The 11,522-nt window shown below is 45.8% G+C and overlaps 1 protein-coding gene across 1 annotated transcript in view; it reads left to right on the forward strand.

The window, feature by feature from the left end:
• The window catches only part of LOC101360622 (beta-secretase 2), a 149,722-nt gene that overhangs the window by 96,496 nt on the left and 41,704 nt on the right, over window positions 1-11,522 (forward strand). Inside the window, exons 5-6 of the mRNA XM_023742143.1 lie at window positions 395-496; window positions 5,922-6,071. Of these exons, the coding sequence (XP_023597911.1) occupies window positions 395-496; window positions 5,922-6,071 (252 nt within the window). The remainder of the gene's footprint in view (window positions 1-394; window positions 497-5,921; window positions 6,072-11,522) is intronic.

The raw sequence follows: 11,522 nt of genomic DNA on the forward strand, positions 1-11,522 counted from the left end.
AAGAGTTGATTTTATACAATTAATGTAAATGCTATGTAATGTGTTATCTCGACCCAGAAGGACCCTTTCTTCCCCGGGGGTTCCCTGATGAGGGAAATTTGGGCAGCTCAGAGCAGAGGAAAAGCTCTATGTTGGGAGGGCCGTTCGTTTAGTCATGTCACTTCCCCTTCCGGGCCTCTGTGTCCTTATCTGTGAAATGAGAGTGCTGGGCTAGGAGATCTCTGGCCCGCACGTGCCAAAAACACGAAACGAAACGCAGCCACCGATGCAGGGCCATCGCTGCCTTGATTTGTGTAACAGCTCCGCAGGGATGGCGGACGGCGGAAGCTCACGTTGGGGTGGAGCGCCATTGTTGCTCACGTGCCTTCTCCCCGCCCCTCTCATCCGTTCCTAGTATAACGCGGACAAGGCCATTGTGGACAGTGGAACGACCCTCCTGCGGCTGCCCCAGAAGGTGTTTGATGCAGTGGTGGAAGCTGTGGCCCACGCGTCTCTGGTGAGTCCTCGTGATGCCGATGAGTCTTTGAGAACACCTAGTCACCGCCACTGCACACGTGGGGGAGTGGTCCCACGTGTCTGAAAGTCTCCGTCTGAGGGTTCTTGTATTTTTTTTTAAAACTATTATTTGTTAAGGCTAAGATCTTGTTCTTTGATGTTCATCAGCAAACAATCCCTTCATTTGAACTTCAAAGGATTTAGACTTGAATGTGTAATGCTTTTTGGTATTTCAAATAACAGTTAGTTGGCATACTATTTTTTTAGTCTAAGAAAAAACACTTGGTAATATAAGTATGTCCCTGGGTGGTACAAACAGTTCATGTGTTCAGCTGCTAACCAAAAGGTTGGAGGTTCAAGTCCACCCAGAGACACCTCAGAAGAAAGACCTGGCGATCTGCCTTATTTTTACTCACATAATGCATGCTTCTATGTTTGTTTGCCAACTGTGCCGTCTTCTCTTATTTTCATAAACACCACTGTGCCGATATTTTTTAGATGTTGCTGTAAAAAAAATTAGCGTAGTACACTTAAGAAAATACCTCACAGGTGGAGGGCGCAGTTGGCAAATAAATGTAGAAGGTGTACATTATCTGTGTAAAAATACAGTACTTCTGAAAAATCAGCCACTGAAAAACTGATGGAGCACAGTTCTACTCGGACACAAGTGGGGTCACTATGGGTTGGAGTTGACTTGAGGGCAACTTTTTTTTTCCTGAAATATCACTATATTAAGGTAAATAGTAAAGGAGCCCAGGTGGTGCAGTGGTTAAGTTAACCGAAAGATTGGCGGTTTGAACCCACCCAGTGACTCCACGGAAAAAAAGACCTGGTGATCTGCTCTGGTAAATATTACAATCTAAAGAGCAATATGGGGCAGTTCTACCCTGTTACACAGGGTCATTATGAGTCAGAATCGACTCGACGGCATCTAACAACAACAATAACAGCAATGGAAATAGCAATTCAGAGGTAAGTTTATAGTCTTTAAAAGAAAACAAACCAAAAATCTTACTCCTTTTTGGTCTTCATCCAGGCTGTGCTAAAGTCAGAATTCTTATTTCTATAAAAGAATGTGATTTTCCCTCAGAAGGTAAAGGTCAAACAGCCAACCTAATCATTATTTTATGGCCATGTTTTGAAATACGAGTTAATCCTGGTGGAGGACAGCATGCCTTTAGGGCCCCGGCTGATGGTGTTCCCAGAGTGACTGTAGCTGTCTGTTCAGCTCAGGGCAGCAGAGTGGACCAGAAACATTGGAAAGAACACAGCGTTGAGGTTCAGATGGGATCACATTTTCTCTAGTTTCGGACATTTGTTAGCTGGGCTCCTGGAGAGGGGCTCTGTGCCCCCGAGAGCCTCTGTTTTCTCATCTGCAGGGTTTCATGAGGGTTTGGTAAAATCCCCAGCATAGAGCAGACACTCAGCAGAGAGAAGCTCTATTTAATTCCCAAGCCATGGTGCCGTTATAACTTAGTTGGAGGGGGGACAGTTGTTACTTTCGACTTCTTGAGTATTTTCATGAGCACGTGTCTGTTTAGGGCCAACCTTGCAAGAGCACCCAAAATGAGTGTTTCCTGCACAAAGCCTTTATCTGATACTAACATGGGCTGAAAGGAGCAGTGGTGGCACAGTGGTTAAAGCGCACGGCTGCTAACTGAAAGGTCAGCCGTTGGAACGCACCAGCTGCTCTGCGGGAGAAAGATGTGGCAGTTTGCTTCCGTAAAGGTTTATAGCCTTGGAAACCCTATGGGGCAGGTCTGCTCTGTCCTATAGGGTCTCTATGAGTTGGAATCCACTCCACTGTGATGGGTAACATGGGCTGAGGGGGCAGCGGTAGTTCAGTGGTAGAACCCTTACCTTCCATGTGGGAGACTCTGTTCAGTTTCCGCCAATGCACGTCATGTACAGCCACCGCCCGTCTGTCCAGGGAGACTTGCGTGTTGCTATGATGTTGAACAGGTTTCAGCAGAGCTTCCAGACTAAAACAGACTAGGAAGAAAGGCCTGGTGATCTACTTCCAAAAATCAGCCAATAAAAACACTATGGATCACAACGGGGCAGCGTTTCATTTCACTGCGTACGGGGCCGCCGTGAGTCGGGCTGACTCCATGGCTGCTAACAACGTGAGCTGATTTTCCCCCTGCTCTGTGGGAATGGCTGTGTTCAAAGAACGATTGATGGGAACGTCACAGCAGTTGCTTGTTACCGGCTGTGGCAGGGATGCCAGAAACACAGGAAACCAGAGAGGGGCTTTTGGCTGTCCTGAACCAAAACTTTAAAAGTGTAAAACTGCTGGGGGAAGAGCAGCAGGTCAGCCAGAGACCACAGAAGGGAAATTGAAAAGAAAGGACGTGGAGGCCCTTGTTGAACTAGAAGGTCTACAAGGCAACAGCCCAGAGCAGCTGCCGATCAGAAACCAGAGCAAAGCCCCCATCTTTTTTTTTTTTTTTAACTGTAGTTTAGATGAAGGTTTGCAGAACAAATAGTTTCTCATTAAACAGTCAGTACACATACTGTTTTATGACAATGGTTAACAACCCCACGACATGTCAACACTGTCCCTTCTTAACCTGGGGTTCCCTATTACCAGCTTCCCTGTCCCCTCCTGCCTTCTAGTCCTTGTCCCTGGACTGTTGTGCCCCATTAGTCTCGTTTTGTTTTATGGGGCTGTCTAATCTTTGGCTGAAGGGTGAACCTCAGGAGTGACTTCATTACTGAGCTAAAAGGGTGTCCGGGGGCCATACTCTTGGGGTTTCTCTAGTCTCTGTCAGGCCAGTAAGTCTGGTCATTTTTTGTGAGTTAGAATTCTGTTCTACATTTTTCTCCAACTCTGTCCATTGTGATCCCTGTCAGAGCAGTCAGTGGTGGTAGACGGACACCATCTAGCTGTACTGGACTCAGTCTGGTGGAGGCCTTGGTAGTTGTGATCCATTAGTCCTTTGGACTAATCTGTTCCTTGTGTCTTGTTTTCTTCATTCTCCCTTGCTCCCAAAGAGGTGAGACCAGTGGAGTGTCTTAGATGGCTGCTCACGCCCGTCTTTTCTAGTATCTGCTGAATCTGAAAACACGGGAAGGGAAATTTATTTTAGCGCCTTAGATTTAGAATCATAGTAACCCTTCAGCAGAGAGTAGAACTGCCCCATAGGGTTTCCTAGATTATAATCTTTACGGGAGCAGGTCTTCAGGTCTTTCTCCTGGAGTGGCTGGTGGGTTCGACCACAGGGTCTCTCTGAGTCGGAATCAACTTGCCGGCACACAGCAACAGATTTAGAATGCTTGCTGAAAATCAGGCCGAGCTTAAAATAAGGAGCAATGCGCTGATTTCTTAAAGAGTAAAAATATCTTCTGCCGAATTAACATGAGCATCTTCAGATGTACCTTTCTAAGTGATTATAAATTTTCTACTACTGTCCCAGAGATGTGCATGGGACTAGCTGGCGGTCACACCGCGGGCCTCTGCTTCACTCAGTGAATCCAGCATCTTCCAGAGCCCTGAGAAAGCAGGGCTGGGGGGCTGACAGTCGTTCACGCTCCTGAGTTCATGGAAGCATGTGCTTCATCAGTCACTATTACTTTGTAAGAAAGCCACGAGGTAGAAAGAAGGAGATGATGAAATTTGTTTGCCTTGTCTAAAATTATCCTCTGATTTCAGCCCTGCCTGTGTCAGGAAGGAGAAACCAGGGCAGGTTATTTGTTTTGTTTTGGGGCAGGGAATGCTCAGCAAGTATATTGTCTCTCTATTTAAAAACTAACCAAGAAATAACTTTGGTGAAGGGCAAGACAGTATACATTACTGGGGAAGTCAGCACAACTTGTACAAGGAAAGGTCATAGAAAGTCCATAGACACATCCAAACTCCCCGAGGGACTGAATTGCTGGGCGGAGGGCTGTGGGGACCATGGTCTTGGGGAACATCTAGTTCAACTGGCATAACACAGTTTATGTTATTCTACTTTCTGCCTTGGTGAGTAGCGTCTAGGGTCTTAAAAGCCTGTGAGCAGCCATCTAAGATACTGTACTGGTCTCATCCCTTTGGGAGCAAGGGAGCATGAAGAAAACAAGATACAGGGGAAAGATTAGTTCAAAAGACTAATGGACCACAACTACCACGGCCTCTACCAGACAGAGTCCAGTACAACTAGATGGTGCCCGGCTACCACCACTGACTTCTCTGACCGGGATCACAAGAGAGGGTCCCAGACAGAGCTGGAGAAAAATGTAGAACAAAATTCTAACTCAAAAAAAAAAAAAAAAAAAGACCAGACTTACTGTCCTGACAGAGACTAGAGAAACCCCAAGAGTATGGCCCTCAGACACCCTTTTAGCTCAGTAATGAAGTCACTCCTGAGGTTCACCCTTCAGCCGAAGATTAGACAGCCCCACAAAACAGAACGAGACTAATGGGGCACAGCAGTCCAGGGACAAGGACTAGAAGGCAAGAGGGGACAGGAAAGGTCAAGAAGGGAGAGTGTTGACATGTCGTGGGGTTGTTAACCAATGTCATAAAACAGTATGTGTACTGTTTAATGAGAGACTACTTGTTTTGTAAACCTTCATCTGAAGTACAATAAAAAAAAGAATTATACAAATTCGTAAAATCTAAATACATGTGGCAAAAAAGAACACTGACCAAGGAAGTGTTTGTTCTTTTTATCTGCTCAGTTGATCTGAGAGATCTGTCTTGGTTTGAGTTTTCTTTCTAGCTAAGAGAGGGGCTGGCTTCAGAGAATGAAAAAGAGTAAAAATGTTGGGTTCTGGCTGTTGGCTTTGATTATGCAGATTGGATTTTAGAAATTAATGGTTTGTGTTAGTGGTATTGGTGGCTTTGGAGTCCCGGCTGCTGACCGGAAGGTTGGTGGTTCGAATCCAGAGGTGCCTCAGCAGAAAGGCCTGGCGATCTGCTTCCAAAAGGTCTGTTCCAGACAGAGGGGCACACACACAGTGCTCTGTGCAGGAGGGAATCGCTGGGCTCGTGGAATTCAGAGGTAAGGTCACGCTTGAAAGGGCCGTATGGGCCACGTTTAGGATGTGTTCTCTGTTCCAAGCACCACTGCCCTCTACTGTGTGACCTTGGGCAAGTTACCTCACCCCTCTGTGCCTTGGATTCCTCATCTGTGAAGCGGAGGTGAAAATGTGACTGCCCCAATGAGTGTGTTGTGAGGATGAAAGGAATTATTGCACGTAAAACCCTTCTAACAGTGCTTAACACTAGGAAGTTGTCGACAGGTGGTAGCCATTTTACAAATCATTATTTTGTTAATCACCATCACTCTTGGCAGAGGACTGATGTCCCAGCAGCTCTGTCCAAATGAAACGTCGTTTAGCCCCGTGGGCGTCTGGCGAGGCCGTGCGGAGAGCTGGGAGCTGTTCGTGCGGACGTGCCAGACTGGTCATTGTTTTTGCTGTGATCTTGTTTTGTCTAGATTCCAGAATTCTCTGACGGCTTCTGGACTGGGTCCCAGCTGGCTTGCTGGACTAATTCTGAGACACCTTGGTCTTATTTTCCTAAAATTTCCATCTACTTGAGAGAGGAGAACTCCAGCATATCGTTCCGCATAACTATCCTGCCTCAGGTACGGACTTGAACTTGTACTTGTCTCGCTTGAACATGATTGCAAAAGCATAGATGTTCACGCCTAACGCGTGTATTAGATATCGCACTGGTATTAGAGATCTGCTGTAGCCACAATAATGCTGTGTAACAACCGCGAAACTCAGTAGCTTAAAACAGTAAGCATTTATTGTTGCTCATGAGTCTGGGTCAGCTGCGTAGGCTGGCTGGGCTCAGCTGATCTCAGATGGGCTTACTCATGGGTCTGTGATCAGCTGACAGATATTACTGAGTACTGTGAGCTAGGTTTTAAGACTATACTGGGGGCAGACAACAGACCTCTGTTCTTAGGGTACTTAGATTCTAGTGCAGGAAACAGAAGTTACTCAGTCACACCAGTAAATATAAAATAACTGCAACTAGAAGAAGGGCCAAGAAGGAACGGTACGCGGAGGTCTACTAGCGTTATGTGGAGAAGTCAGGGAGGGCTTCCTGGACAAGGTGGCATTGGAGCTGAGATCTGGAGGGGGAAGGATCTCAGGACTTGATGATCTAGGATGGCCACACGCACATGCCTGCTGGCTGGGACAGTGGGTTGGCTGGCCACATGTCTACCCCCATCCAACAGGTGATTACATGGTGGTGTCAGGGTTCCAAGAGAGAAAGAAGCACTCAAGGGCTCTTGAAGCCTGGACTCAAAACTGCTACCCTCTTTTCCACTGTACTGCCCAAACAAGCCCAAGGCCAGCCCAGATCCTGGGGTGGGGAATAGACTCCACTCTAAATGATAAGAGCTGCAAAATCATATTGCAAATCGCAGCTACAAGGAAACGTGAAGAACTGAGGACAGTTTTCCAACTGATCTACTACAACACTCTATATTTTTTCCCTGTTTCTTTTTAAATAAAGGAGCCTTGGTGATGCAGTGGTTAAGCGCTGTATATCCAAATTCTTCCCATCCTTTAAGCCCCAACACCAACAACCCCCCTTTTGTGAAAACTTTGCTGAGAAGAATAGCCATCATTGGTGACCTTGTCCTTGAAACTCGTGCATTTTTTCCAGTCCACTCATCTGCTTGGAGTTGTACCTTTAGGTTCTGTTTTATGCTGTTGCTGTTTTCATTTGATGTCTGTGTTTGTTTTTTTAATTTGTTATTTCTTCTTCAATTAAATGATTAAGTCCTTGAAGATGAGAACCATGAGTTTTAAAAATCATCCTTCCTTTATATAGGCTTAGCCTTCTAGTGCTGCTGTAACAGAAATACCACAAGTGGGTGGATTTCAAGAAGAGGAATTTCTTTTCACACAGTTCAGGAGGCTAGAAGTCCGAATCCAAGGCGTTGGTCTAGGGGAAGGCTCTCTGTCCGTCGGTTCTGAGGGAAGATTCTTGTCTCTTTCAGCTGCTGTAACCCCCGCATTCCTCGATCCCTCAGTGACATCTCTCTTGTCCCCTTTGTGCTTGCCCCTGGGTCTAATCTGCTCTTTTTATTACTGAAAAGTGAGTGGTTTAGGATGCTCTACACCAGTTAAGGCCTCATTAACATAACATTAGATTACATTATGGAAGATGACTACCTCATAATACCTCATAATACCTCATAATCCACAGGCGCAGGGGTTAGGATTCCAGCACATATTATTGACACAGTTATTATTACTGACAGGCTGCTGGGTGGCACAAATGGTTTATGCTTGACTACTGACGTAAAGGTTGGTGGTTCGAACCCACCCAGCAGCGTTTGTACCTATGGCCCGCTTTGTTATTGCTAGGTGCCATCGAGTCAATTTTCAACTCATAGTGACCCATGTGACAGTATAGAACTGCCTCATAGGATTTTCTAGGCCTAGTGATCAGCTTTTGTAAAGATTACAGCCAAGAAAACCCTATGGAGCAGTTCTACTCTGTAGCACACGGGGTTACCATGAGTCGAAATTGACTTGACGGCAACAGATGATTATTATTAACACATATTCCAACACATACAGGATTTAGGATTCTAACACATATTATTGACACAGTTCAATCCATAGCACACTGCCCGCAGCTACCAGCGGGTACATAACGAGCATTTATGGAATGGACAGATTAATGTATGTTTGTTGTACCTTGATGGATTGGGGATAAAGGCATTGGGTATGAGTGTAGAGAAAGAGGAATAATTTCAGAAGAAAAAGGTAAAAGATAATATTTCCTTTTCCACCTTTTTCAACTTTATGCGTGGCGATGCGTATTCCCAAAATGGAGAGATGTTGGAGAAGGACTGGATGCTTCCAGAGAAACAAAGCCCAACAGAAGACACATATGGCTGGACGAGAGTAACATGAGTTGTATGCTCGTCACTGCCCGTGGCTCTCACTCTAACTTTGAGCAAATCACCCAGCCCTCTCTGTGTCTGTCTCTTTAACTATAAAGGAGAAATAATAATACTTGCCAGAGACATTTTCAGAAGACTGCAGTATCCTTGGCTGAACGGCACCACACAGAGTGATGTTCAAATGATAGGTTTTGAGCATCTTGAAAATCACGTGCTCTCAGTGATTAAATTTTGGTCAGCCTAATGGCGAAATGTGAACATTATTTCATCAACGTGGTTTGTAACTAAAGTCGGAACCCAGCTTGAGGACAAAGCCGAACGTGTAAATAAATGGCGTGTGGTTGGTCAGCAGAGGCAGGGACACATAGAAGCAGGAGGGAAAAGCAGGCATTCAGGGAAAAAATCTATTATGTGCGGGACAAGTGATGGCGGTCAACACCGAAGGGTCACCTGGGGGTCTTCCGTGGCTTTTAGGGCCAAACCCTGGGCGAGCCAGGGATATAAGAGGTCGGTTTGGGGGATTTTGCTTCATTTGCATATCTCTGAGTAAGAATTCCTATCCTCACTTACGAGGCTGTGGGTATGTTTTGGTTGACTTTGGCATGTTCACATTTTCAGTTTCTACAATTTGCTTTCCTCTCTGTTTTTTTGCATCTCATCCCATTTGCTTTTTCTGCTTCCTTTTGAGGATGAGGGTCAGTGGTGGTCCAGGAGTAGAACTCTTGCCTCCCATACGGGAGACCTCGGTTCGATACCCAGCCAGTGCACCTCATGTGCAACCACCACCCGTCTGTCCGTGGAGGCTTGCGTGTTGATATGTTGACGAGCAGGTTTCAGCAGAGCTTCCAGGCTAAGATGGACTAGGAAGAAAGACCTGGCCATCTACCTCTGAAAATCAGCCAGTGAAAACCCTGTGGGTCACAACAGTCTTTTTCACAACAGATCGTGGTGATGGTGCAGGACCAGGCAGTGTTTCGTTGCGTTGTGCATGGGTTCGCCATGAGGCAGGAGCCCGCTTGATAGCAGGGAGCAACAACAGCAGCCTTGTTGGGAGAGGACTTTGACAGGAAGTTGCTCAAGACCCCCTGATGAGAACCCCGCAAGCTCCATGTGCCTGTGACACCCCTCTCGGGGAGGTCTCTGAGGGGTTGTCTCTTAGCAGCTTAGCTCTGCCTCTCTTGCTCCCTTTCTAATACTGAGGGCAATCGGGGTTCCTTGTCACGGAAGTTTTAAAACGGGATGCCTACCTAGATCCTTTCATGCATAATAGGTGGGCAGACGGTCACTAGTGCAGAAGAGTCGTGTCAAAGACGATTATCTTCACCTTTTTCTGTCTCCAACATTATTTTCCAGAACACGTGGGCTGAATCTTATTTGGTCTGTTAAAAAAGCAGCCCCCAGCCCCAGCCCACAGGCAAACTCCGATTTTTTTTTCCCTCACATAACTGTAAAAATATAAATACGTTCAGCCTAAATACCACTAGTTTGTGTATTTCTGCTATTTTAGTTTTAAGGCAGGCAGTTTATTCTGAGATCTGGCCCTACTGAAGCTTCCTTGGTGTGTTGTAGAATTTACAATCTGGAATGCTTACTGGAAGTCAACTAGGACACGCAGAGAAAGGGCAGACCAAAAGATGCAAACTCGGTTTGCGTCCTAGTTGATAACAAACTGCTTGCAACAGTATCATCCGTTGCGTCCTATTTGACAACTTATTGTGGAGGTTTTACTATTGAATTCATTTAGAGCATATCTGTGTGTGTTCATGTATATACTTGTGGCACACTTCGTTGTTGTTAGGTGCTGTTGAGCCAATTCTCAATTCATAACCACCTCATGTGAAATTGTAGAACTACCTCACAGAGTGGTGCAGTGGTTAAGCATTTGGCTGCTAACCAAAAACTTGGCAGTTCGAATCCACCAGCCGCTCCTTGGAAACCCGCTGGGGGCAGTTCTACTCTGTCCTATAGAGTTAAAATCGACTCGACGGCAGTGGATTTTTGGTTAATCTTTACAGAAGCAGATCACCAGGTCTTTCTCTCATGTAGCCACTGGGTAAGTTTGAACTGCTGACCTTTCAGTTGGCAACTGAGCGCTTATCCATTGCACCACCAGGGCTCCTTTGGGCCTACTTATAGAATCTTAAAGGTAAAGCAAATCTAATACAAATGCCTGACAAGGAGCAGCTGGTGAGCTAGGAGGAAGAAGAGAGTGCTACTTTCTCAGATGCCAAGTGGAGAAAGAGTTTCAAAGAGGAGGGGAGTGATCAGAATTGAACCTCTTGGAGCACTTACCACTGTACAAATTGTGTCAATCCATTTCCTTGAGGGTTTCCTTCCTTTTTGCTGAACCTCTACATTACAAATGCTGTTCTTTTCTCGCAGTTCATCTTTCCTAATGCTGTATCTAAAGCAGGCTACCCGAAGTCTCTCCATCCTCACTTCTAAGGAGCATTCTGGTTGTATTTCTAGTATATTTTACCTGTATCAGTAACCAAAAAAAAAAAACCCAAACCTGTTGCCGTTGAGCCAATTCCGACTTATAGTGACCCTATAGTTACAGGTTGTTTTGGAAGAAGTAGAACCAGAATGCTCCTTAGAAGCAAGGATCGTATGACTACATCTGACTTACTTTGGACATGTTGTCAGGAGGGATCAATCCCTGGAGAAGAATGTCATGCTTGGTAAAGTACAGGGTCAGCAAAAAAGATGAAGACCCTCAACGAGATGGACTGACACAGTGGCTGCAGCAATGGACTCAAGCATAACAACAATTGTGAGCATGGCGCAGGACCAGGCAGTGTTTTGTTCTGTGGTGCATAGGGTGGCTCTGAGTCGGAACCACCTCCACGGCACCTAACAACAACAACGACATAGTTACAGGTGGTTGCGTATGTGTTGTCATGTTCCTGTCACTTTCGATAATGTTTTCCAACTCCTGGATAGCAGGGATGGTAGGGTCTTCTTTTATCGTCTGTTACTCCCCATGACACCCTACAGGGTTCTGAGCACAGTTGTGACCTCAGCAATCTCGTGATATTGCCTGACTCTTGCCTTCTCTGTTGTTTGCTCCCTCCTTTTACACAAACAGCTTTACATCCAGCCCATGGTAGGGGCTGGCCTGAATTATGAATGCTACCGGTTCGGCATCTCTCCTTCCTC

Source organism: Trichechus manatus, unplaced genomic scaffold, assembly GCF_000243295.1.
Source record: "Trichechus manatus latirostris isolate Lorelei unplaced genomic scaffold, TriManLat1.0 scaffold00202, whole genome shotgun sequence".
Lineage (NCBI taxonomy): Eukaryota > Metazoa > Chordata > Mammalia > Sirenia > Trichechidae > Trichechus > Trichechus manatus.